The sequence below is a fragment of the Centruroides vittatus genome, unplaced genomic scaffold (genome assembly GCF_030686945.1).
Source record: "Centruroides vittatus isolate TY-2023 unplaced genomic scaffold, ASM3068694v2 contig_181, whole genome shotgun sequence".
Classification (NCBI taxonomy): domain Eukaryota; kingdom Metazoa; phylum Arthropoda; class Arachnida; order Scorpiones; family Buthidae; genus Centruroides; species Centruroides vittatus.
The window spans coordinates 503,114-530,694 of record NW_027121109.1 but is presented as its reverse complement, the minus strand read 5'-3'; the positions used below and the strand labels follow the sequence as shown (position 1 = coordinate 530,694).

Here is a 27,581-nt window from a genome sequence, read left to right as displayed (position 1 = left end):
TTTTAATATAATTAATGTGTTTCTGATGATAATTGTGTTTTTGTTTTCATTTAGAAGAAAAAACGTCATTTCTTTTTTTTTTCTTAATGAGTTTTTAATTATTTTTGTTATAAGAACTGGCATCAACAGGTGCAAAGGTAGATACAAGAAATGATAACGCTAGTGTAGTACAAAAATATATAATTTTACAACATTATCTTGATAAATATTATCGTTCGAGATTGTAAAATTCGTAATTTTAAATCAGAAAACAAATATAAATTATTCAAGAGGAGAGCAAGAAGCTGAAGCATCGCTTTCATCTTATTAATGCCAACATACTCGACGCATTTTGGTAATTAATAGCATTGTTTAACAGTATAAAGAGCAAATTTAACTAATAAAAAAAATCCTGGAATATTTAATGTTTTCACCGTAATTTAAATGTATAATTATAATTTAATTTCATGAATCAAGATTCATACAACTTTAGCTCGTGTGCTTCACGATTCCAATTACGCAACTTGGGGCTAAGTGTTTATGGTTCTATAGCCATGAAATCTATCATAGATTGCATAAATATTCATAAAAGTTGCATGAATGTGTCGTTGAAAGAAGCACTCAATTTCAATCTATTGCATGAAGATTTCTTCGCGCAATGAAATTGAAGGATTCTTTCAACAACGCATTCATTGCCATGAAATCTTAAGACATAAATTCCAATACTTTATACAGTAATTCCTCCAAATATTCCCGAAAATTTTTTCATATTTTATTTCAAATATTCCTCCAAATTCGTCCGAATATTCCCTCCATATTCCTCCAAATATTCCTTCAAACTAGCCCCAATATTCCCTCTATATTCCTCCAAATATTTCCTCCATATTCCTCCAAATTAGTCCCAATATTTCCTCCATATTCCTCCAAATTAGTCCAAATATTTCCTCCATATTCCTCTAAATATTGCCCCATGATTCTCCAAAATAACTCCCCCATTATTCCTCTAAATTCGTCCAAATATTCCCCCATATTCCTCCATATTCCTCCAAACTAGTCCCCAATATTCCCTCTATATTCCTCCAAATATTTCCTCCATATTCCTCCAAATTAGTCCAAATATTTCCTCCATATTCCTCTAAATATTGCCCCATGATTCTCCAAAATAACTCCCCCATTATTCCTCTAAATTCGTCCAAATATTCCCCCATATTCCTTCCATATTCCTCCAAATTAATCCCAATATTCCCTCCATATTCCTGCAAATATTTCCTCCGTACACATCCAAATATTCCTCCAAATTAGTCTCATGTTTCTCCAAATAACACCCCCCCATATTCCTCTAAATTCGTCCAAGTATTTCCCCATATTCCTCCAAATTCCTTCAAATATTCTCCCACATTTTCTTCTAATTTTCTTCAAACATTCCTTCATATTCCTTCAGATATTCCTCGAAATATTTAAAGATTTTTCTAAGTTGAATCCTTTTTTTAATTTTTCTGAGGGGAAAAAAACACGAATCTCCACATTCGATAAAAATAATTATTAAAAATATATATTATATCCCTAGCAAAAAATAAATATTTTAAATCTAGGGGAAAAATATATATATATATTTATTCCAGTTACAGAAAAGATAATTATGAAAAATTGTTTTAGAATATAATAGTTTAATCATAGACAAAAACTAAAATATTCATAAAAATTTGATTTCGAAGAAATTTTTTTCCGAGGATAAATTTTTCTCGAGGGGGATTAAGATTGAATTCAGCGTGTCGTAACATAATTGGAAAGCTTTTATAGCAACAAAAGTGGAACAGATTCATCCTACATAAAAAAAAAATTCTCGATTATATAAATATATAAATAAGATACTTCATTATAAATAAAACAATGTCAGTTAGGAATATCGTTTCAATTAAGTATCAGAATAATATTTTCGGATTTTTATTACGTTAAAAAAAATATAAAGAATAGCGAGAAATAACTCCTAAAATAAAAAAAGCAAACACTATAAATACGTGTAGTAATTTTATAGGCTGATATAAGTAAAATATTTCTATAAAATTGAATAAAATGTAAGCTGAAAGAAGAAGATAAGACGTCCTCTGCGTTATTCATAAGATATAACTCTAAAAAGCTTTGCAACAATGAAAGAAAATCTGTCTATTTCTACTTTAAAAACCGTTAATTATAGTACGTTCAAATAAATTTCAGTTAAAATCCGTTACATTTGAAATTATTCTATTTACGTGTACTTATATTCCGTATATAGCGGCGTTCTTAGCCTTTTCAGCTGCCTAAACCCTGTAGGATTTTCAAATACACCCATTAAAAATTCGTTAAGGTTTTTTACTTAGATCTGTATTTCTATACGTGTATTTTAGCCTGAATTCGACACGACGTAAGCGATTAAAAGGCGCGCTTGTGGATAAAACCACTAAACACATTGGTGGCAGTTTCGCGCCTGACCAGCAGGGAATTTTCCGGATTTTCTTCGCGTGTCTAACACCTATATAAGGCCAATTTCTCATAGAAAGTACTCTTAAGTTTATTGTTCTTCGTAACACGTGTCATCATCGACGATGCCAGGAAACTAGAAAACCGACGATCGTCGACCGGAATCGACCAAGTGACATCTGACATCAGTCGAAACGTTTTTCTTTTTACATTTCAGGACTTGGTCACTTCACTTATTCCATAAAACCAAGCCAATTGTGAAAGGCCTTCCAGAAACACTTCCAAATCTATATAGGAGTTAGACACAAGAGTTTTATCTCTTCTAGGAGGTGTAAGACCTTGTTAATGCTCTTTTTCTAGAGGTGCAAGGCTATTCTTGGGTTATAAGACCTTACACTCTTTGAAGAGGTTATCTTTGCACTTTGAGGGTGTTGCACCCTACACGAGAGTCCCTCATATATAATATGTTAATTAAGTTTTTTCGATAGAGGTATAATAACAACGTTATTGAATGGAACAAACATTTCTTTTTTCTTACAAAACGCTCGATACGGAAAGCATTACAACCACTCGATGATGAATAATGTGGTTCTCGCTCATTATCGGAAGTTTAAACTTATAACATCACTGAAAACGTTGAAGAGGTTTAATAAGAGTCTTTATACAGATAAACTTTAGAAGAGACACTAGTAAAGAATAAATAATTGAAAAACCCTTCAGTAGAGCCAACAGGGGGAATCACAAATACAAGAGATATTTAGAAAAAAAAAAAGAAAATTGTAGAAGAAAATGTATGATCGTTTACGGAGATATGAGGTAAATCTATCTTAAAACCTGAGGATGCCATTTCTTTGTAAGTAAATACACGTAAAAAATTTACCTGCAATGAGTAATGACGCAATCGTTATTGGGGTAATCTTGCTCCCATTGCGTCGTTTCAATATTATTACGAAGACAGTTTCGAGAAACCTCCGATCCCGGCATACTGTTCTGCGTTGCCATCTATAAAGAAACACACAGAAAAAAAAATTAATAAAATGAAAATAAAAGTGGTTAAACTGGCGATCTGGAAAGGCTGAGAAAAACTGGGGTTCTCACCGTGGACATGACAGTGTACGAACTGCTGGAATTCATAGACTGACTGACCCCTTGAGGCTGGATGATTTGTTGCTGTTGTAGCATCTGGTTCGATTGCGGATGTAGCATCTGACCCATGGAATGATGAGACATTGGATGGTTATTGTTGACGGGCTGTGGGACAGTGAAGTACATGTTGCTGATCTGAAGGAGGGATTGGATCAGTCAAGTAAAAAAATACAGAAATTTGTTTGAACTTCGACAAACTCGTTCCGTTTCCCTTTTTTTAAAACATGCAGCTAATTAACAACAATAATATAATATGTATTTGTGTATATATATACATATTTTTAATGTTTTAAGCGGTTCAAACAAATTTCTGTATCCGAATGAGTTGGAAAATGTGTTACTTACGGAGCGCCACATTTGGCCTGGCACTACAGGATGCTGCTGCTGCTGTTGCAGTTGAGATGCCAAAGGGGAATTCCCTTCCATCAGGGATGTTAGTAACGGGGATTTCTTCTGAAGGGGTGACAACATCGACACGTGACCGGGCGATGAATTAACGGGGGATGTGGCTGATGAAGATGTAGGACTGACGGAATTTCCGTACATGACGTCAGACTGATCGGCAGCTGCCTGCTTAAAAAGATGATTTAATTAGAACAAATTACGTTATCTAAGTCCCTCATCCTAGCAAATTTTCAAACTTACCTTCGAGACTAAACTAGCTCTGTAAGCAGCTAAGGCTTTCAAATATTCCTTCTTGGCTGCTTCGGTTTTCTTTTTATACAACTGAACATGTAAAATAAAGGATTTTAATTTCGACATCTTCAGCTTGCCTCACAGTTTACAACTGTTGTGTAGAGTACTTTAGGAAAAGATCAATAGCCTTTGCGTGCTTGCAGTGATTCATGTTCGTTGCTCCGTTTATTATTGCTGAAGGAATTGAATAAAGCCCCCCTACAAATTTATGAGAGTTTCTACAACCGAATACTTATTGATTGATGCAGTTAAATGTATTTATTAATTGAATTTAGACCCGTTTTAATGATTGAATTTATCTCACGTACAAAATATGCTTCATTTTCAGAGCACGATACTACATCAATTTTATCACTGGTTATAAATTATTTTCTGTATCTGATTAGCCTCGATTCATTTATTTATAAGTTTATTTTATCTCGACCAGTTTCACTTTCGTTTTGGGCATGGTAAAATTTATAGCCTTTTTTGAAGGCGTTTCATCTTGTTCTACGCAATTTTTCACTATTAATTATATATTGTATCTTCTGTTTACATTATCTTAATTTGTATTGATTCTGCTAGTTCACTTGCCGGTCTATTCTACTAGTTTATCTTCTAAGAACTTCGTTTCTACGCCTAATAAAGCTTATAAATTGTTACTTCAACAATTAATTTACCTGTATAAAATCGATCTAACTAAGATTTTGCCTCTTCATACCACTACACATTACTTTAATTCTCAGTTGCGCCGTACCTACCTACCTCTACTGTGCTGGGCTGTATTGTACTAACCTATCTTCATACAGTAACTACTGTATTTCAAATTTAAATATTTAAATCCCTAAACTCATATCAAATTGGATACTAAAGCCTTACTTCTATAAGAAAGTAAACATTATAAATGTACAAGTAGTGTTTTTTCCCTTGCAACTGCAATGCTCATAACCATGAGTCAGTGTGTGTCATCCTAGATTTAATGAACACATCCACTTTTATGCATTGAAACGATGAGAAACTTGCATATTATAACAAAGTTAATTTATGTAACAAAAGCTTTTTCGATACTTAATTTCACACTACTTTCATTAACGTCGCGGAAAATCCCGAAACACTCGGAGATTGAGCAAATCTGCATTGTAAAGATCGGTAGGAATCGATGCCACTTTGAATATTAATGCAAAATTTTGACAAGAATAGGCAACACTGACAGCTATTCAAGCGTTGTATCCCTCTTTAGCGGATACTAACAGGCATATTACGTGAGTATACCATAAAATATACTGTAATGTCTTTCAATGTTAATGGCATCACCCCATGAGGTGAACGGGTAAAGGCGCCATTTATTTTGATTATGTCCAATTAAACCCGGCAACGGATGGTGAATGACTACAATTTATGGACTCATGGGCATTATTTCTATCACAGATGAAGAATTTTAATTGCCTCGGACTTGGCTTTCTCGGCAATAGCAATTTACACTTGTGTGTGAAAATCTTACTGATAACAACAAACGTTATTACTTGGCACGGCGACGAAAGATGCTTACGGACAGTTTAAACCCATTAGATAGTTTAATGAGTTATTGAGAAATTTTTCTCTGAGTCCCGAGCATTTGTGGCCATTTTAAACATTCATACACTCTTCAAATAAATGTTTTATGATCAGAATAAGCTTACTCCGGCTATCTGGCTTTAGTCGGAACAATTAATTTACTGTTTGGATAAAAATCTCTTGCTTAATTACCAAGCTAAACCTCCCCCCGATTTCAAAGAATAAATTTAATTTGGAAGCAATCTGGCAACATTGTTTACGTTGGGTGATTTATTTTTCACATTTTATGTTTCCTACATTTAAATTAAGCTTTAACGATTTATAAATATCATTTGATGTTTTTTAAGTGATAAATTATTCTTTGATCTAATTCTAACGGTTATTTTTAATTTTAAATAGGATAAGACGCCGCGATTTTCATTAATTCCTCAAACGTTGCCAGATCCAATCATATTGTAATTAGTTTCCATTCAGAACGCTTATAAATATTCTTTAAACTTTTAAATAATAAATTTTTAGCTTTAAAAAATTTATTAATGCATTTTAACGTATAAAACGATTTTTCCATTAATTATAATAATAATAAAATAGCATTAAAACTATGACATTACAATTGAAAAATGATGTTTTCGTAGTTAAAATTTTACGAGAGCTCTTTGCATTTATCTAAAGAATTATAAATATTACTTATCATAATTAAAGTAATAATAATAATAATAATATAAATTTATATGATCAAAATAAATAATTATTTAAATAACGACCGGTAATGACGTCAAATGAAAGATCGTCTGGCTTTTTAAAATTCAAACAATTTAAAATTCTGCAATAAATTTATAAATAGCCCATCTTATTTAACTTATATAAATTTATTACTTACGCAAAGAGAGAGAGAGAGAGAGAGAGAGGAATAAAAATATTAAATAATAATAATAATAATAAATTTTAAATGATGACGTCAACAATTACGTTTTTTGAAATTTTAAATTGAATTTGAAACTTTTTACACCTTTTAAACATTGTTTACTTTACAGGAGAAAGAAAAATAGCATCGTATATACATTTTTTTTCTTTCTTTTTTTATATATAATAATAATAAAAAAAGGAGAACAGCTTTTATTAAAAATATCTAAAAAAAAAAAATTTCAATCTCGAAGGAATAACGGAAACGTGACGTCAAACGAGAAGCTGGGAGCCATTATTTCCAGGAGAGTAATTTTTCTTTAAATTTATCTTTCAATTAATTCCTAGAAATCGCTTCTAAATGACACCATTTCTTTCTTAAGACTCAAATTAAGAAAGAAATAATGCTATTATCAGCCTTAAAAGTACATAATTGAATTATGTCTTCGATAATCGTACTTAATAGCGATTTTTTTTTCTTTTTCCTTTTTATTTTTATTTTAAAAACTTTCCAATCAGTCCTGCTTTATTTTCATTAGTTATTTAAATCGAATTAATTATAATTAATCTTATAAATGTAATTGTAGTTAAAATTGAGTAAAAAAACAATCTCCTTCGTCTGTCTGCAGCCGGCGCCATCTTGTTTCTTGATTAAGCTTCGTGAATAATAACTGCTTTTATTCTATTTTCAGCTTATTTATTGGGTAAAATTCGTTATAATTTAATAAAGTAAAGGTTTCTTGAATATATTTTATGCCTTAAAAGTTGTTATTTTATAATAAGAGCCAGAAAGAGTGAACACTATATACGGGCGCCATCTTGTTTTTGGTCAGGCCTCGCGAATAATAACTGCTTTTATGCTACTTTCAGTTTACTTATTGGGTAAAATTTGTTATAATTTAATAAATTAAAGGTTTGTTGAATATATTTTATGCCTTAAAAGTTGTTATTTTATAATAACAGGCTCAGGAAGAGAGCTGAACTCTATATAAAAAATTGCACTCTATATAACGAACTGATGTGGGGGGGAAGCGACTTAAAATAATGATTCTGGTGTATACACGAGGTTTACTACGCTATATGAATGTAAGTATCAAATTTTGAACGATTTAAGTATATACAAGGAGTAGCGTTATTTCGAATAATAAATTTTTAAGTCATACTAATAACGGATTATTGATACGTTTAAAAAAGATATACAATGCCACGAAAGTATTAAGTTTGTTTTATAATAAAACAATCAGAAAGAGAACTGTACTCGATATAACGACACGATAATCACTCAAAATAACGCTTATACTGTAAATAGATTATTAAGTAACGTATGTAAAGCTCATTAGGTTTAAACATATAACTCAAGTCAGCTTAATTTACTAATTCACCTCGATATAACGATCTCAACGTTACATCGAATTGTAGAGTAAGTAAATGTTTATATCATTCATTTAATTCAATCGTGTAATATGCAGCGAAAATCAATAAAAATAGAATGTATTATTGGAACAGAAAGCCCTCGATATAGCGACACAATACTATAACTTAAAACAATGCTTATGTAGTTAAAGTTTAAGTAGCATTTGAAGTTAATTACATTTAAAACGGATGATAGAAATCAAATTTAACTAATGTACCTCGATATAACGAGCCTAGCGTTACTTCGAGTGATTAAACTGTGCAGTAAAATGAATATATTGTCTGTAGTATTAAATTAATAGAATTCAATTAAAGAAAGCAAGTCGTTATATCGAAAAAGTAACCTCGATATAACGTTGCGGCACTGCTATATAACTCGATATAACGCTTAAGCTTTTAAGTAGATTCTTAATTAATCATATTACGCTTAAATAAATGTTAAAAATCGAATTTTGTACCTAATTAAATTAAGGTGTCGTGATGTAATGGCGTTATTTCGAATAATAAACCCAGTTTAACTTAAGCGAATGTTTACGTTATTCATAATGAGTTAAGTGCGTTATGAATTAATAGAATTAAACTGAATTTTAAGAGAATTTTAAGTCATTAAGTTTATTAATAAGCGTTTTTTTCGCGATGTTATCACCTCTTTAAAGCGTAACAGCTTAGAGATGAGGCAATTTTATGAGGAAATATCAACTTAAATTAGCTTTTATTCGGGAGAATCATTTTTGAAATTTTAAATAACGTTTATAAAATATTTACACGTCGTGTGCATTAAAGTAATTGGGTCAACTTTAAAATTGAATATTAGCGTTATTTCGAGTTAAATGATGATTGCATTATAATGAAGCATTAATGCCCTACAAACGAGCACAATTAAACTCTTATATAAGATATTTTAAAGTCATTATTTAACAATGCAAACAATTGCGACAATGACTCGCTTTAAGATGCGTTATAACGAAGCATTAATGATACAGAATACGCTGTAAACGAGCACAAATAAACTCTTATATAAGTATATTTTTAAGACATTATTTAACATTTGCGGCAACGACCCGCTTATATCGACACAGTACAGAATAAGGTGCGTTATAACGAAGCATTAACGAGCTATAAATAAACGAAAAAGATTAAATTCTCGTATATAATATTTTTGAGATGTTATATTGTGTTATTGGCGCAACAATGTCCGCTTATAACGACGTAACGTGGCTCTGAACAAGATTTAAGTGTTATAAAACTTTATACACGGGTATTATTTATGGTTATACACTTAACAGAGGTTAGCGTGTTCTGTAAGAATACGACGATAAGTAATGACGTTGATGTTACTAGTGATGCTAAGTGCGTTACAGACAGACGAAATTAAGCTCTTGCGTGGGAAATTTTAAAACACTGTTATAACACTAATGCGTTTGGAATAGCATTTATGTCTTAAATAATTAAGGAATAAGGAAATGAAGGTTTAAAAAATGTTTATATAATTGTTTTTATTCGAATTTTATCTGTTTTAAAATATATAAATGCGCCTGTTTTAGGACACTTATCCTGAAAAAGCACCCTCTTTAAAGTGTATAAAGGCATGGTATATATACCTTGCAAATGCAATTGTTTCAAGTATATAAGTGTTTCCGTTTCTAGTGTTATAAATGTATCTGTACCAATTGTTTCAAGATGTATAACTGCATCTGTTTCAAGTCAACAGTTGCTTCTGTTTAAAGATGTTGGCTGTTCCTTTTGTTTTCTATTGTTGTTTCAATTATTACATAATTATTTGTAACTGTTTAACGATGATAATTACTTATTGATATTAACAAAAATCAAACATCCTAAAGGATATTTTGCTTATAAAATGTGCTCAACAACCGCCCTAACGAGATTTTACACCTAAATAACTAACACCTCTGATCTTATTTTAATTAATTACTACCCTTTGTTTGAGGCAGTGATTAGTGAAAATTAATAAAATTTAAAGTTAATTTGGCTGTAAATTAACACAATAATGCCACAGCGTTTAAAAAAAGTAAACACCCCCTTTTGGCGTGTTTTACGTAAGCATAAACACTAAAAATATGACGTCGATCGATGACGAGATCAATTAATTTAAACACAATTAAATCAAGCATTATTTTCGACCACCAAAACACGGCCTACAAGTCACTAAAATGGCAACACCGTTGGAATATTTCGTCACAAAGGGGGGTGGGGCGGAAGCGTTTGATGTAATTAATAGTATTTTAATTAGTTTAAAACACATCCCACGTAAACAATATTTATCAAATATGTTCGAAATCAACGAGAAAAATCGATTGATGCATGCTACAATTCGATTAATAATACGCCAGGCCAACTTAGTGCCATACTTCAAATAATGTAACATAAACGATATTTATGCTATTAGTAACCATTTTAATTAGTTTAAGAATCCAGCATACGTTCTAAATTACGCTTGTGTACTGTGATAAATTACTAAAATTGGCTTGAATGCCCAAATTAATAACATTAAACGTCGGTAAATGCACGACGGAGCGCACTAAAAGCGCCATTTTTTATAGGAGAATGGCAAGGGCAAAGCGTATTTTCGCATAAATTCCATAGTTTTTTAAGCATTACTTAATTACAATTAAAGGGCGAGCCATTTAAAATTAGTAAAAGCTCCATCTCTTAATGGTAAAATGGTAGAGTGGAAGTTATTTTCAATAGATTTAAGCCCTTAATTACAATTAACCTCATTAATCAATCGCTCTGAGCCTGTAATACTCGCTTTATTTTCATCTTATAGAGTTATAACCCTTAATGGTAATACCATATATATATTAAGAATAATTATATAAGGCCTCATATATTATCCACAACAAACACTTCATATATAATTCATAATACGGGAGATAACAGTTGATTAAAGCGAATCACCAACGAGAAAGATAATTTGGAATTAATAGTAAAGTTTCCCGGAATTATCTTTGATATAGGGCATTATTTATTTAAATGCTTCCCATTGCAGGGGAGTAAGAATGCCATTGTTATAATGGATAATCTATACATCTTCATAAATAATTTATCGTGATATTGTATATAATTTCAGGGGGGGTGTACGGATCGATAATAGAAGAAGATGGACCCACGAAGAGAGAGAGGATGTAGGCACACAGAAAGGGAGAGAAAAACAGGAGGAGTATCAATCTTATCATCCAGGAAATTGGCTCTAATGAAACAAGATAAGAGACATTACCCGAAATACTGAAATATCATGAAACAAGATAAATTCCATAACATCAAGGAACATCATAAATTTAACGTTGACGTATAAGTTGAGTGATTTTGACAACTCACGTTTTTATGATCAGCGTCTAAACTGTCCCACATGGACGCGACAATTTTGGACACTTCACCAAAACTGGCATTTGGATTCTGTCCTTTGATAGCTGCTTGGGTGTCCCGGAAGAAAAGTGCATAGGCAGACACTGGCCTGTTACAAAGAAAAAAGAGAAACATAATGGTAAGAGGGGGTTGGTAGAAAAAAAAATAATACGAAATTTAAGTTATTTATCAATTTATATTGAAAAGACAATTACATTTTTAAAGAAATATCACAAAAAAATGAGGTAATTTTATAAAGAATTTCTGGCATTTTTCCAGAGTCATATCTCTCTTTTTTTTATGATTATTATTGTTATTATTTTCTTCCTCCACTCTCTTCCTCTATAGTTGAATACAACTGGAGTAAGCTAGTGGAGGGATTGTTCGAAAAGTTTGGAAACGATTTTAAAATTACCTCTTCGCCGATTAATAATAAAGATTTAATAATAATAAACAATTATGATCTATGAAATTAGGGGTAAATTTAATTCTTTAACAATGATCTTATTCTTAAAAGTTGTTCTTGGTAGAAGAAGTGTTTTCCTCTGGAATGACTTCTGGATTAGTTAGTGTTTGAATTTTCTGAAGATTACACTAGAAATGGCCCAACTTGTGTGGTATTTTAGAGCCCTCGATTGCCACATTTTGCTGGATGAAGGTTCTTGGGCTTCGAGCAATTAAAATCCTGCGAGCAAGAATTAGATTCCTGTAGAATTTTTCAGGAATCTTTAAGCAAGAGTTCAGGATTCAAAGATTCTTGGAAGTCGAATTCTGCTTGAAGATTCCTGGAATCTTCCAGTAGGATTCTACTTCTTGCTTTCTCCTCCTAACTCTGCTTTCAGGATGCAGAAAGGGAGGAGGAAGGACGACAGTATAAAGGTCGAGTAGAGCTATAAAAGTAAGTGTAAAGATGAATAGAGTAAGTGCACGGCTCAATAGGTAGGTGCAAAGATAAATAGAGTGTGCAGGGCTCAATAGGGTAACTGTAAGGCTCAATAGGTAGGTGTAAAGATGAATAAATAGAGTGTGCAAGGCTCAATAGGGTAACTGTAAGGCTCAACAGGTAGGTGTAAAGATGAATAGAGTAACTGTAAGGCTCAATAGGTAGGTGTAAAGACGAATAGAGTAAGTGCAAAGCTCAATAGGGCAACTGTAAGTCTCAATAGATAGGTGTAAGGCTAAGTAAGGTAAGCATAAGAGTGAATAGAGTAAGATGTAAGAGTGAATAGTAAGTGTAAGGGCGAATACGGTGATTATAGCTGTAGCTTTAGAACACTCTAAACAACAGAACATTGGTAACGACGTTGTTGCTAAGCAAAGACTACATTCAAAACTTCTTAAGAACATCGAAAAGTTGTTGCATCTAGTAACAAATTAATAGGCAAGGATGCAGGAAACGTTCATTTATAATTCTCCATCGAATACCCTAAAAATCGAGAAAAAGTTCGAGCTTATAAATAAAATCGTAGAAACCCTAAAAGTACGGAGAAGGGAAAGAGTCTCATGTGCAATGTAAATTGTAAAGTATTGGCATAAGATAGCAAAGAAAATTTAATCCAAAGAAAAATCAAATTACTTTTCTACAACGTTTTGAAACATAATACATTTGTTATTAATATCGATTTTACTCCGTTGTTACTCTTTGGTTTTACATCTTTCTTTATATATATAATATCTTCTTCTGTAAATTGTTTACCATAAAAAAAGAGAGAGGAAGAAGAGCAAGAGAGAAACTATAAAAGACAATTCCAACTATATAGCCTCATAAATGAATAAATTTGAAATTCTATCTGTTAGAGTGGGTTCAACTCTAATAGAAATTTTGATAATGGGATCTAAGAGATACTTCCCCCCCTTCAAATGCTGATTTAATAAACAAGTGCCACATATTTTTACGTTCCCATCTATATCACTGGACATAAAAAGGGCATGAAAAGTTAAAGGCATCATTCTTTTTTTTTTTCTTGTTATTTTTTTGGTTCTTGTGAAATGAAGAAGTTGAATAAAACTGAATTTTTATCACTATTTTCTACAGTTTAGTCTACTTTTATCACTATTTTCCGAATTAGTCCCCGTTTTTATCGCTATCTTTCTAGAGTTAGTCTATTTTTCTACAGTATGGTTTGTTTTTATTAGTGTTTTCTTGAATGATTCAATGTTTTTAATCAATATTTTCTAGAATTAATGCTGCTTTTTCCATTTATATCTCTACATTTTATCTATAATCAGGTCTAATTACCTTTACTTCGGGTCTTATACTTAGCAGGGGGAAGTATTGGTCAGAAATGACCCCTCCCTATTCACTCTTATACTTATCTTATTCAGCCTTACACTTGCCTTATTCAGCCTTACACTTACTTTCACAGCTCTATTCACTAGTATAAAAATGAATAGAGCTATAAAAGGCTGCCCTTTATAGTAAGTTATCTTTTATAAAAGTGAATAGAAACTGGGGTGAAGTATTACTAATTCTTGCCATTTTTAAATCATTGCCATCACCCCAAGATTTTTACATTTTTGGACTTCGAGGACCTTGAAATGTCGAGAAATGTATAAAGGATAGTGTGAGGGAACACCTCGTTGTTCGCCCAATTTGAAGCTTAATAACTACTGTGCCTTCCGTCGAAAATTTCTGAAATTTCGCAAGGAAGTTCACGTATTAGGGGTCTTGATGCTGTTGAATTTTGAAGGTTAAAGGTCGAAGAGGTGAGGAGATAGAAGGGATCGTGTGTGGTGTCTGGAGTGGGATCGGACTTTACTCGTTACAATTTTTTAATCAATGTTTTTTCTAGAATTTACAGAGATTTAATAAGTGACAAGTAAGTAAATTACTATTTATATATCACAGATTTGCCTTTAGGAAATAAAAATGTTTAAAATTAATATTAAATATTAATTTTTGGCCAGTTTAATCATTTAATTATACAATTATCTTACTCGATTCATATGTTTATAACAATCTATTTTAGGAAATATGCTTTTTATCTTGATGTTACGAGTTCTAATCGTGTTTACAAACAGAAAATTCATGTTCCAGTACAACTGTACTTTAATCTTTGCTGCTTAAGAAGTTATCAGATTGCTTATAGTAACATTAATTAATTTTTAATTAACATAATCATTAAATTCTGCAGTGAATTTTATGTTTGTAGTTTCAATGGATCTATAATGAGAAAATGTGTTTTTTTTCTTTTTTTTTTTGACACAGGAGAAACAAAAATTGGGTACAACAATTGCGATTTAAACCCACACAATTCATGTTCTATTCTATTTGTAATGCTAGAAAATAGTGTTATTTGTCTGTGCTTGTTTATAAATCATAAAGTTGGGCTTAGTGTATGAAATGTTTTAAAGATCGATATTGAAATTCCATTTTTTAAATTAGTTTTAGTCGGGTTAATCACTAAAATATGCAGTTGTATGCTTTTAATGATAAGAAACAAGCCTATAACATGAATAATACACCTTTTTAAGTTACAGATCATGTTCATAACAAGAAAATAAGATTTAATGACAGAAAATTCAAGTGTTATCCAGTATTTTTTAAGTCTAGTTAAGAAGAAAAAGATACAATTCAATATATAAATCCAATCATATTTAGAGCAAGACGATGGTTAATGTCCAACTAGACTGAAGAGGATCCAAGTGAAAACATAAATCTCTTGTTACTAAACAAAAATATAGAATTTTACGTTTTATAATAGTCGAAAACGTAGGAGAAACTCTCCGGAAGACAGAAAAGGTAAGCCACTTCTTATATATTTAGTTTCACAAATAATTGATACGTGCGGCGCACGTACATTTTTACTTTCTCCCCCCCTCCCTTTTTTTCAAAGTGAAACACATACATACATAAAGAAATTTATGGCAGGACCATAAATAAAGCAGACATATCATTATATATTAAAATATAAGTGAAGAAAAATGAGATATTTTATTTTGAGAAGTGACCCTTTCATTTTTATAGTGGAGAGAGCTTACGGAATAGGTTTTTGACATCTAAATCCAATCATGTTGTTTTTTCAAAGTTATTTTGTAGTCTGTAATAAAATGGAGTAATAAGCCAATACTTTGTGAATGTAGTCCTCTCTCAAGGGGTTCTTCCTATCTGCATTTCCAAGACGGTTATTTAAATATCACGAGATTCTAAAAATCTTTTGGTTTTTTCCCCCTCTCCCTCCTCCTCCCTTCAGAATCACTAAAATGGAAAGGGAAGAGGAGGAAGAATATATATATAAAACTAGGGATAGGGAGGAGGAAACGAAGGAGTAGAATAAGGAGGAGGAGAAGAAGAAGAAGAAGGGAAGAACTTTCTTCGAAGCAAAAATCATCTTTAGCATTCAACAGTTCTATTTTCTTCAAATCTCCATTTGAATTTGTCTCTGCGAAACAACCAATCATGAACGAGTTGCGGAAAAAACCTAATAGAATCTGATTTGAAGTCAGCAATGCATAAAGATTGAAATATTGGAAGTACTAGGCAATTTTCGTTGGTGCTTCATATCCAACCATGTCAGTACCGTGCCATAGACTATAATAAACAAGTTGTAAAATTCTCCTATCCCTCCTGTTTTCAATGTAGATTTTCGATTGAGAGATTGAACGTCTGAGATGGAATATATTTTTCTTTCTTTCTTTCTTTTCTTTTTTCTTTCTCTCTTTCCTCCCTCTTACCGGGCTATTCACGGATATTAGATTTTTTGCCAGATGAATACAAAGGTTTATTGGGAAGGTAGTTTTATATTGTCTTTCCCTCTTCCTCCTCCTCCTCTTCTTTCTCTCTCTCTCTCTCTCTGTCTTGGTTGTAAATATATAAGAGGGCAGCATTGTAGATAATAGAAATTGTAGTTTGAATCTTGCATCTGTCTGATTGTACCCTTGTCAATCACCTTACACTTTAAAGACAATGACTGGCTTTTTTTTATTTTCTTCTTCTTCCTCCATCCCTCCTCCACCTTTATCCAATATAAAGGATTTACTACCAATTTCATGCAAATTGCATTGATGAAAAGTGATCTGTTAAATTATTTTGCGGCCTTTGCGTATTCCCCTGGTTAAAGGGATTTATTGTCCTCTTCTGTAAGCGATTCATTTGTTTAACCCCTTAGCTCCTTTAATTACTATTGAAGTAACTTTTTCGAATCGAAATTAAGTCATTTAATTGTGTTTTTCCAGTAAGGATTTCTAAATTATGATTAACGTAGAGGTACTCGTGAGGTTAATTGTGTTTCTGTCAATGAGGAGGATTTTTAAATTATATTTATACACGCATAACTCGTGTTTTCAGGGCGTTATGTATAAAAATATTCTCTGCATACACATTTACGCATAGTTTTTAACATATAATTCAGTCGTAACTACTGAGATTAATGTTAAGCATCTTGGAAGTCGTGCTGTTTACAGTTACTAAACATCACCCCCCATATCTCCATTATACACCTCTCTATATATCAACTTAAAGGTGTTGAAACGTAACCAATCTCGTGAGGTGCTCCTAACTCTCACTTAACGTTTCATTTTGTGATTATAAAGCGTTCTGATAGTGGACCTATATATATATATCACTCCCCTGCCAACAGGATAAATCACCAGTTTTAATTTAAGATTAGAAAGCGGGTTTTTCTAGCTTTGGTTTACTTATTATACTGAAGATAGAGGGAGAGATAACGTGATGATACATGGATCCTTTTCTGTAAAGTGCACCACTGACGGGGATGTTTTGACGTTGGAAACGTTAATAGAGGTTTCGCAGCTCATTCCCAAACGATATTTTAACTAGTAGCCCAACGTATACGGATGTTTTAACAAGTGATATTTTATAGATTGTTCTCATTGCGATAATAACGCTTTTTACCAACAACACACCTATATACTTAAAACGATTGAAGTCAGGAAGATACAAGGGGATGATAGCGTAGGATAAGGTACACGTCCTGAAAATTCTGACAGCCCTTCGGTTTTGTAGAAAGTTATATTGGACCAAATTATCTGTTGGGTCTTAGATAGGCCATTTCTGCAACTTGCACTCACTAGCAGCAATAATTTATCAGCCTGTGTATGATTACTGTTCCCGAATACAGTGTTCTCCGTTGTCAGAAATTCTGGCTTGGTTCCAGGCTTCACAATAAAGATAGGTCGTCAAAATGAAAAATGATTCCACTGGAGAAATGGCAGTGCATCATAGATTATCCACAACAAACCTGCTTCCTTTATCTTTCCAATTCATCTCGAGATATCCAGCAGTATGACAGTTCTTTTCTCCTGCAATAGAATACACCATTTCTCCACCATCACCCCCCACTCTCTGTAGTAAGGAGAATAAAAATGTAAGGCGCTTTTTCAAGACAGAATGGACAAAATAGCAAAAGATATTCGTTTCGACTCTTTATGGGATCTTGTCATTTGGTTTGGAAGAGAACGATGACCAAAGCAACCTTATTGTCTGTTTTTCTAGATGTATACAATGTCCTATAAGTGAATAATCGATTTGAGATTGTGCAGTTCTCAGCGGTTGTCGCGGTTTTGACATAGTGACCCCTCTCTTTTCCTTCTGAACAATTTAACTGCCCTTATTCCCCAATGTTTTCGTTTCCGCGTGCCACCATCGATCCTTTTTCAGCCACTCTATCACTAAATTACCTTATTTTACACCGCTTAATTGTCCTCAAGCACGTCTCGACAACGTTCCTTAACTATACTTACTTAATTAAACTCTTTTCTAAGCGGGCATTTAATTAAATTAAGCTGGTATGGTGTAGTTAAATCCCCGTTTTTTCCGCACACAACTACTTAATTGCTCTAAAAAGGTCGGGGATTTCTTTATGGAAGCATTATTTTTCCAAAACTTCAAACGTTTTCAATCTTTTATAAGCTCATTTTCGAGAAAAACTCCATTCTTTACATACAATGTGACAGCTCTATGAATACAGAATGACATACAGCATGCAGAGTTGCATAGAACATGACAGTTTTCTCCTTTCGAAATCACATTGGCCAAGATCATTCGAAGCTCCTACGCAGAGCAAAAGCATCGATAATGATTAAAAATGATACACAGCATCTAAATCTACATAAAACATAAACTCTTCCCTTATTGTTTTTTATATACACCATGGTTACAAGCCAGCCTGGAAGTTACGCTTTAAGGGGGTGCATTTCATATTTAGAGTGGTATTTTATGAATGGGATGCTTTCTAATTCATTTCTAGAAGAATACTGCGGTGTTTTTGTTGCAAAACACTCGAATTTTCCGATAAAACTTCCAATTCTTAACCTAAAAACACAGGGACATATCAAGGATGCATACGTTTGTATTATTCTATAGTAATAATACAAAGTAAATTTTTAATAAAAGTTCGGCTTGCTAAGAGTTGGGTAACTTTCCCGGAAAGAGTTAAAATTACGTGTGGCGCCATCTGTTACGAGATTTTATTTTAAAAGCGTTTATATTATTAGTTATTATAAAATGACAGAAATCTTAATTTTGAGGATAGAGACGAGTTTTATAGAAAAAAATTTTTTTTTAAACGAGTAAAATCTCCATTAAGCGATCCCCTCTGTATCGCCATCCCCTTGACCTTTAACCCTCAAAACTTCACATTGTCGAAACACTTAACACGCCAAATTCCCTTCAAAATTTCAGAAATTTTCGACAGAAGGAACGGGAGTTATTAAGCTACGAATTGATAGGACAAAATCGCGCCCCCTACACACTAAGAAATACCCCGATTTTTTTCGAATTTAGGGGTTTTTCAAGTTTAAAAACGTAAAAATCTTCGTCGGGGGGGGTCATTTTTCGACCGATCTCCACGCTTTCTCCCTGCTGTAACAGTAAACAAGTAAAGAAATTCTTCTATTTGTTCAACGTTAGGAATCTTCCTCCAACTCGGTGGCATCATCATACTTGGCACAATCAAGAAAATTGGATCTCTTCTTCGCGTTTAAAGAGGCTAACTCAATCCTGTCGGTGAAAGACAATTAAGTGAGATTGTAAAATTTGTTTTCCTACCATTTACACGTCATCTTTTCTAATTAATGAATGGCAAAATCGATTTTTCTCCTCACTCTCTCTCTCACTCCCGCCTTCACTAAACGAAATATTTCGAGAAGCGATATTTAAAATTAGAATGAGATGGTTACATTGTTCATCTGCTGCTGTTTATGAAGGAAAAGTTAGTTTCGGGCTCAATCAACTTTTACCATTTTGTTGTAACAACTTGTGGCATGCATGATAAATGATTCCTTATCGTCGATATTACACAAACGGCTGTTACAGACGTACAGACACACCAACGTACGCACACACATACGTATATATATATATATATATACATATAAAACTGGAAAAACCGTTTGTACGACTAATTAAAGTGATTAATAACCGTTTCGGGCGGTTACAATTTTCATTCGACTAAGTTAAATGCAATTAAGAGGGGGGAAGAGAGAGGGTTTCAAATATGATTTAGGGTCTTATAATTCAATTTGGCATCGTTTGTTTGTTAGGAATTCGATTGAAAGCTTTTCAATTACCGTATTCCGAGTTTTGACTCTTCTTAAATGGAAAATTGTTGACAATTCGCTGATTAAAGGAATTGCAATTTGTTGAGGATCCTTTTGTTTTTTTGTTTAGTAGCTCTTCAGCTTGTTGAAGAGGAAAATTTTGTCGTGAAGGTTGATTTCAGAGTGAGAAAGTTCCTTTGTACTTTACGTGTGATGCGGGGATGTTTTATGGATAAACAGAGATGTAAAGGGGTTCAGTTTCTTGAAGTAAAAGATTCGAAATCGGTGTTATTTCTGTGAAGTAACGTGCTCTAAATTTGGGTTTACAGGTGCTAAATCTGTGGTGGTTTCGTGAATTATTAGGTCCTAAATTTGGGTTTGTTTTATGAACTTAACCTAATACGTCAATGAATGTTTGTTTGTTTATTTAATTTTTGGGAATTAGACATACAAAGTGACCCGTAGATCTGTTTTCTATTGAATGATTGACTACAACTTTAGGAATGAAAACGTGGCCCAGGCAAGACGGTATGTGATACGGAATGACACTTTAAACACTGGTTAACACGAAATCCAGAAGTCATTGAGGCGAGAATGCGCTTAATTCTTAATTAGAGAAAAAGTATGATGATAAAAATAATAAACAATATAAATTTTAGATAATGATAATTAAAGGAAAACGTTTAGGAATGTATAATCACGCTAATTATAATCTTATATTTTTCCTTGATGGGGAAGATAAGATTGAGATGACAGATAAGGAGAAGACAATAACGCTTTTTTAAACAGATGTTTATCTGTTTAAAAAGCGTTATTGTAAGGGTAACAGGGGAAATAAATAACAAAAAGCTTACTTTTGCGGTTCGTTTGGATCTCTCTTCTTCTTCTTCTTCTGTACTTTTGGCTTTTTGTGGGTGGTCATTCTGTTGATGGAGCTGTCAATCGGCTCGGGAGAAGGTCTCTTAATCCCTCCGATTAACTGAAAGGAGACAAAAAAAAAAAAAATTCTTTCATCTGTAGTTAGACACAACCAAAAATTAAAGGTTTCGACTGTTGTAGATAACAATGGTCCCCTTTGTGAAAGCGTAAACGATGAGGAGCAATCGAAGCAGATGGATGGGGAGAGAGCATCCTTTGTGTCTGTCTCAATTACATCACTAGCACATCATTTATACGTATAGAAATATATATATATATATATATAAATTTACATCATACCCTCTAGGGTGGTGGTAAAATGTCAGTATCACGTGGATTCCCCTAAGTGTAAGCATTCACTTTGCAATCGTATATTTTTCTATTCTCGATCGAAAATTTGGTCTTTCGCTATCTCCAAACGTCATCGATGTTGGGATGGAGCTTTCTAACTTTATTGAACTTGCAAGCTTGACAGCAAATGTTGACAAGGCGAGTGATAAATCTGGAGTAAGTGAACATCTGTTGTGATGCGATAACTTTCCGTTTGGACGTCGTCTCGTATGAAGTTGCTTTTCAGATTCCTTAAGATATGAGTAATCTAATACGCCTTTTACAATACGGTGTCGACGTTCATTGTCGCTCGTATTATCTAGCTTTTCGTGCGCTGTTGACTCGTACGTTGCAAATGGACGAAAGGAGAGAGAGAGAGAGAGAGAGAGAGGTAGTGTGTCTGCTTGTGCGCTTACTTCTGTGTCTTATCTTATTCCAACATGTCCGTTTATTACACAATTTATTCCCGACTCTTTGTTGTCTTCCACTTGTTGCCCACTCTAAAAATTGCTACCCGTACGTCATTGTTTCTGCTTCTATTTACCCTTTTCTACGACGTTTAAGTGCTGTAGAATAGTAGGATATTGTATTTTATCCCCCTCTTTTATGTTTTGATTTATCTTTTAAAATTCGATACGTACTCTTAAGTGGAGGAATGAGCCTCCTTCTTCTCCATATAAAGATTGTTTCACCTTAAAGGCTTAGCTGTATACTTTCCCCATTACCTCTCTAGTCACGTGCGAACATTTACCTATTTTATGATGTACTTTTACTTCATTTCGGGAACTCGGCCTTCCTTATACATGTGCCATAACCTGGAATTCTTTGATAGAATGAAATAATATAAGCAATCTTGTTGATTTTCGAATTCGACAGGGATATTTCCTTTCAACTTTCGCTTCTTCTTCAAATTGTTTTATGCATCGAAGTTTTTAACTTTCTGCCTTTTGTAAAGTTAAAAATTCACTTGAATTTTTTATTATTCGTCCATTTCTTTCTCTACTTTTACTTTTGATTTTTACATAGTTATCTTACTTTAAACTTGGTTCGATAATCCACAAAAACTATATCTAAAATTACTTAACAGCCCCATAAAAATATTCCAAAAATTACTCACTTTTAGAAATTACTCAACAAACTATAAAAAATATCCTAAAAATTATTCAATAACCCATTAAAATATTCTAAAAATCCCTAGCCCATAAGATTATCTCAAAAGTTACTAAAACACTGAGAAAATATACTAAAAATTGCTCAAGAATCGAGAAGATCTACTAAAAATCACCCAAGAACTGAGAAAATATACTAAAAATTGCTCAAGAACCGAGAAAATCTACTAAAAATCACTCAAAAACTGAGAAAATATACTAAAAATTGCTCAAGAACCGAGAAAATCTACTAAAAATCACTCAAGAACTGAGAAAATATACTAAAAATTGCTCAAGAACCGAGAAAATCTACTAAAAATCACTCAAGAACTGAGAAAATATACTAAAAATTGCTCAAGAATCGAGAAAATATACTAAAAATCGCCCAGGAACCGAGAAAATATACTAAAAATCACAAGAAACCCATTAAAATATTCCAAAAACCACCCAAAAACCCATTAAAATATTCCAAAAATTTCTCAATAACCCTGAAATAACCCCCCCAAATTATTCACTAACTCATAAAAACATTCTAAAAATCACCAACCCATAATTTCATCACAAAAATTATTCACTAACCCATAAAATATCTGGAAAATTACACACACAAACCCATAAAATCTTCAAAAAGTACATAAAACTGTCTTCAAAACTGCTCATTAACTCACAAAATTCAAAACTCTCACAGTAGAGGAGATAAAAATAAATAAAAAAACTAATTACCTGAGTCAAAGGTGTGCTGTCATCACTATCTTCACTAGTTTCGAAACCGGGTGAAGTATGAGTAGAACCAGGTGGCGAGCCAGACATGGGGCTAATCTGAGCTCCCATCTGCCCATTAGTCTGCGATTGATTGAGCATAGGAGAGTGCCCATTAACAATTGGACTGTTGTGTATTGGATTCTGGGGTGGCATCATATGTAAATGTGCCGCTTGCATGTGAGACTGAGACTGAGACTGTATGTGACCACCGCTGTAAATAGGATGGTGATCGTAAGATTGAATCCTGAAAAGAGATTCGAAAAATTAAAACTTCTGTTTGATTTAATTAAACCCGAGAAAACTACATTATCGATTTACATACTGTACATGTAAGGAATGTGGAGGTATTTGTTCATTAACGCCCATTTGCCCTACGTATACGTTATGAGGCCTGTGATGTGGATACTGAGGTTCGATCATTGTCATAGTGTGACTGGAACTTGTAGGAGTCATAACTGGCCGACCCATTGTTTGGCTGCAGGGGGGTGGATCCATTTGGTTGTCTTCGTGGTGATTCATTGACTGAAACATAAATCAAAATGATTTTTAACGTCGTAATTAGCATCGAATAAGTAACTAATGGCGTCGACCGTACCTGATGATTGTATACGTGGCAGTTGCTCTCCGCATCTGCAGTTGTTGGTAAATTTAAAGGAGGAATTTCGAACTCTTCGTCGCCAAAACTTGGCGTGTGGAATGTCTGAAAGTTAAAATTAATTTTTATTTTTTTCTAGAATACACTAAATAAAACTCCTATCGGTCTGTACAGAACACACATCACACCAATTCCTGATAAATTATGTCTTCTTTACCCCGATAGAACGGCCACGTCTCTAGTGTTCAACATTATAATAGAAATATATCACTCCCTCGCTAATTTGACACAGATACAGCGCCAATTCTACTCGGTTATCCTCCTATGCATACTGTAACAGCATACACAATAACAATACTTTGTTCCGTTGATCATTTAATCTAGATATGGCCCACCATTATAACACAGGGAAAAAATGATCTCCGTGTGATATATCTAAGTGATAACGTCACAATAAAAATCCGCACGCAGCTAGTTTATTCGCAAATATCGAGAAATTACCATCCCAAAAATTTTTCCTAGCCGTTTAAAAAGTATTAAATCCCTTTACGTTAAACACAACTTAATAGGTCTTGTTTCCTAGAAGAAATTTAAAGGCAGAGAGACCCCAGGGGAGAATATAAATCAAAAGAACACACTAATTAAAACTCCCCGTTCTAACCAGAAGTAAATTGTTATTATTTAAACACACACACGCACACACATTGCAGCTTTAACAGTGACCATTGAAAGAATAATCATCAACAGAAATTTCTCCAGCATCTGACATTAAATTCCACCACGTTTAGATAGAACTCGGTGATTACAGCTTTCAGACGATGCTTAAGAGGTTCCCCCTATAAGAAATTTAAAGGGTCTAGACCCCGGGGAGAAGATAAATCAGAAGAACACGCTAATTAAACTCACCCCCTTCCCATCAGAAGTACTAAAAGTGATAATATTAGAGGTCAAAAAACACTATCCCTGTGTGAAAACTCCATAAATAACAAGGGCCTTTGTTTGCGAATGTTCGAAACAGTGAGAACTTTCACACAAGAATGTTCGATCCGTCTGCGGTTCCCTCTTTCGATTTTGATTAAAAGTGATGGAAATCAGCTCGATACATCACACACGCACGCGCTCGCACTTTTGCAGGGTTGCCCACTAAATCCGTAGCGCCATCTGTCGGCAGGGACGATTGTTATAGATTAATATATTCTATCAAACCCCCCCCCCTATAAAAGTATTTATTGTATTTATATCGCTTATTTCCTCTCCTTTGTAGGAAGGCAATAGGAGGTATAACATTATATCCCGAGCCAGTATAAGAAAATTATATAACATTACGACTGACTCTTACTCTAGAAAACGGATTTTTTTTTCTTTTTATCTGTAATTTTTCTATAGAAACCTTCAAAAAGCATTATTGGAAATCTTTGAGAAAAATATGAATAAAACATTGAGGTCGAATTCGTTTTGGTCTTTTTTTTTTCCTTCCTTCCTTCTCCTCTTCTTCCTTCTACCCCGTACTGCAGCGAGTTCTAATGTCATCTGTCATTAATCTTTAAAGAAAACCAATCAGATATGAAAAGGAGAAGGTAGGGAGAGGGGGGAAAAGTATATAGGATGGAAGATGGGATGTTGCAATTGTTTATAATACTGGTTAATCATTACTGTGTTTTATTCCTATTATAAAAACAATGCCGAAACCCTTAACTTTTTACGAAACGTAGTAAAAGAAAGGGGTAATTATTGTGAATAATAGTGAATAGGATGTTGATATTGTTTATAAAACTCAGGCTAATCGTTACTGTGTTTTATTTATATTTATAAAAACACTGCAAACTCCCTTCTAACTTAGTTTATGCAAAGGTTTAGTTTAATTTTTTTTAATGAAAAATAGTAAAAAAGGGGGAATTTTTTGGTGAGATAGAAAGAATCGATCGATGATGTTCACTCTCTCTCTCTCTCTCTTTCTCTTCTAATGCATTTTTATGATCCATTTCTAGTGGAATGGTGTCCTTGGAAAATTTCGGTTTCCTCCCTCTTTGCTATGATGTATCGTATGATTAATTGCATTCCGGGCTTTGATTATTAAAATTGATACTATTGGGGGATCGTTCGACTTAATTAATATGTAGGTTTTTGTTTTAATAATGGCTCCTTATATGTTCTAGTCACGATTTTCGTATCCAGTTTTGGGGGGTGCACCTATTTCAGGCTTATATACTGGACGCAGTTATCGAGTTTGGCAGTCTTTCTTCTGTCTGCTTGCTTGATTTGGCTCTTTTATTGCAATTCTCGTGCTAAATTTTTAAAATATTTTAAGAGTTTTTAGGCAATAAAATTATATAAATTGTTACACAGACTCCTATACACGTTTTACTCTACATAAATGGCTGGAATACCTTTCTGTACAATTCTAAAATATTCAGTGTGCTTTACACTAGCTTATAAATTCTTTTCTCTATAACGAGGACTTATAAAATATATTACCCCAACGATATCCTTGTATAAATTGTAAGAGAAAGTTTACTTAATTAACGCAGAATAGCCTTATATAATCACAAAAAAACACTCGTCTTTCGATGGCGACACAATATCCATTCTTTACTATCATCAAAATATCCCTCTCGTATTGAACAATAACGTTTTATCATCACTAGAACACTCTCTTCAACACCAGTAGTACACTCCACCTTTAAAATCGACAGAACAGACTTCACTAGAAGAGAACAGAGCTCCTAAAAGTCACTTCACTAATAACAAGACTACCATTGTTATATATAACAGAGGAAAAGTATGGCTATCGGTCCAACAATGACTCCATCTCTAAGATTTTTACATTTCCAAACTCGGGGGAACTTAAAACGTTGAGAAATACAAAAAAATTCGGGGTTTATTTTCCGTATGTATGGATGTTAGTGTTTATAGGGGGCGCGATTATGTTCACCGATTTAAAGCTTAATAGCTTAATAACTCTCGTGCATTTTATTGAAAATTTCTGAAATTTTGCAGGAAGATATGTGTATTATGGGCATCGATGCCGTTAAATTTTGGTGGTTAAAGGTCAAGGAGGTGGGGAGATAAAGGGGGTTGGCGTTGTCCTATCTCGGACTTAATGGCGATTTTACTCGTTATTAATTAATTTATTAATTTACGATTTTATACAAAATTCACCCCTGCCTTCAAAATTAAACTTTTTAAAATAATAATTAAAAATATAAAAAAAATTTTAATTAATAACATATCGTAACAGATGGCGCCACACGCGCAGTTTTAAGGGCCTCCGGGAAAGTTAAGCAACTCGTTGCTGTCTTTTTTAACACAAATTTAACTCTTTAACACCAAGTGGTCGGAGTTAGAGAAAAGGGAGGATGCGAAAAAACAAGATCACTGATGACTCTTCGCGTTCTTCACACTTAACCACGCGTTTCGTAGGCGGGAAATCGCATCTAGACGAAGACAACCCCTCCCGTTCCTGCTAAAAAACCTCTATTCTTGGAGTCAACCGGCACAATCCGGAGCGATAACATTCACTATTCCCTCCATAAAAGGAAAAGATCAATACCAATCAAACAGACTGACTGAGTGGAGTGCTGAAAGTCAAAATTTTGCTGACTACTTCTTTTAACAAACACATTGGAGATCCCCGGGGTCTCTTTTCATGTCAACTCGATTTTAATCGATACCCCCGCTACCATAGACGATGCCAAAAGGAAACTTAAAATATATATTATATGCCCCTGTATTTTTTTGCTAATGGAAAAAGATTCCCCCGCAGTTACACACACAACACTATTGTAACCGATTCCTTCTGTACTTTGCACTTCTTGAAAATTTAATAACATTTTAGC

The 27,581-nt window shown here is 33.3% G+C and overlaps 1 protein-coding gene across 5 annotated transcripts in view; it reads right to left on the bottom strand.

The window, feature by feature from the left end:
- The window catches only part of LOC136969808 (TOX high mobility group box family member 2-like), an 88,661-nt gene that overhangs the window by 1,759 nt on the left and 59,321 nt on the right, over window positions 1-27,581 (bottom strand). For 4 of the 5 annotated variants that reach the window (XM_067264082.1, XM_067264080.1, XM_067264084.1 and 1 more), the window contains exons 3-11: window positions 23,746-23,850; window positions 23,473-23,672; window positions 23,112-23,394; window positions 20,847-20,971; window positions 11,467-11,602; window positions 4,228-4,308; window positions 3,928-4,155; window positions 3,535-3,717; window positions 3,317-3,438 (exon numbers count right to left, since the gene is read on the bottom strand). In XM_067264082.1, coding sequence (XP_067120183.1) covers window positions 3,317-3,438; window positions 3,535-3,717; window positions 3,928-4,155; window positions 4,228-4,308; window positions 11,467-11,602; window positions 20,847-20,971; window positions 23,112-23,394; window positions 23,473-23,672; window positions 23,746-23,850 — 1,463 coding nt within the window. The remainder of the gene's footprint in view (window positions 1-3,316; window positions 3,439-3,534; window positions 3,718-3,927; window positions 4,156-4,227; window positions 4,309-11,466; window positions 11,603-20,846; window positions 20,972-23,111; window positions 23,395-23,472; window positions 23,673-23,745; window positions 23,851-27,581) is intronic. The other variant, XM_067264081.1, reaches the window with a different exon arrangement.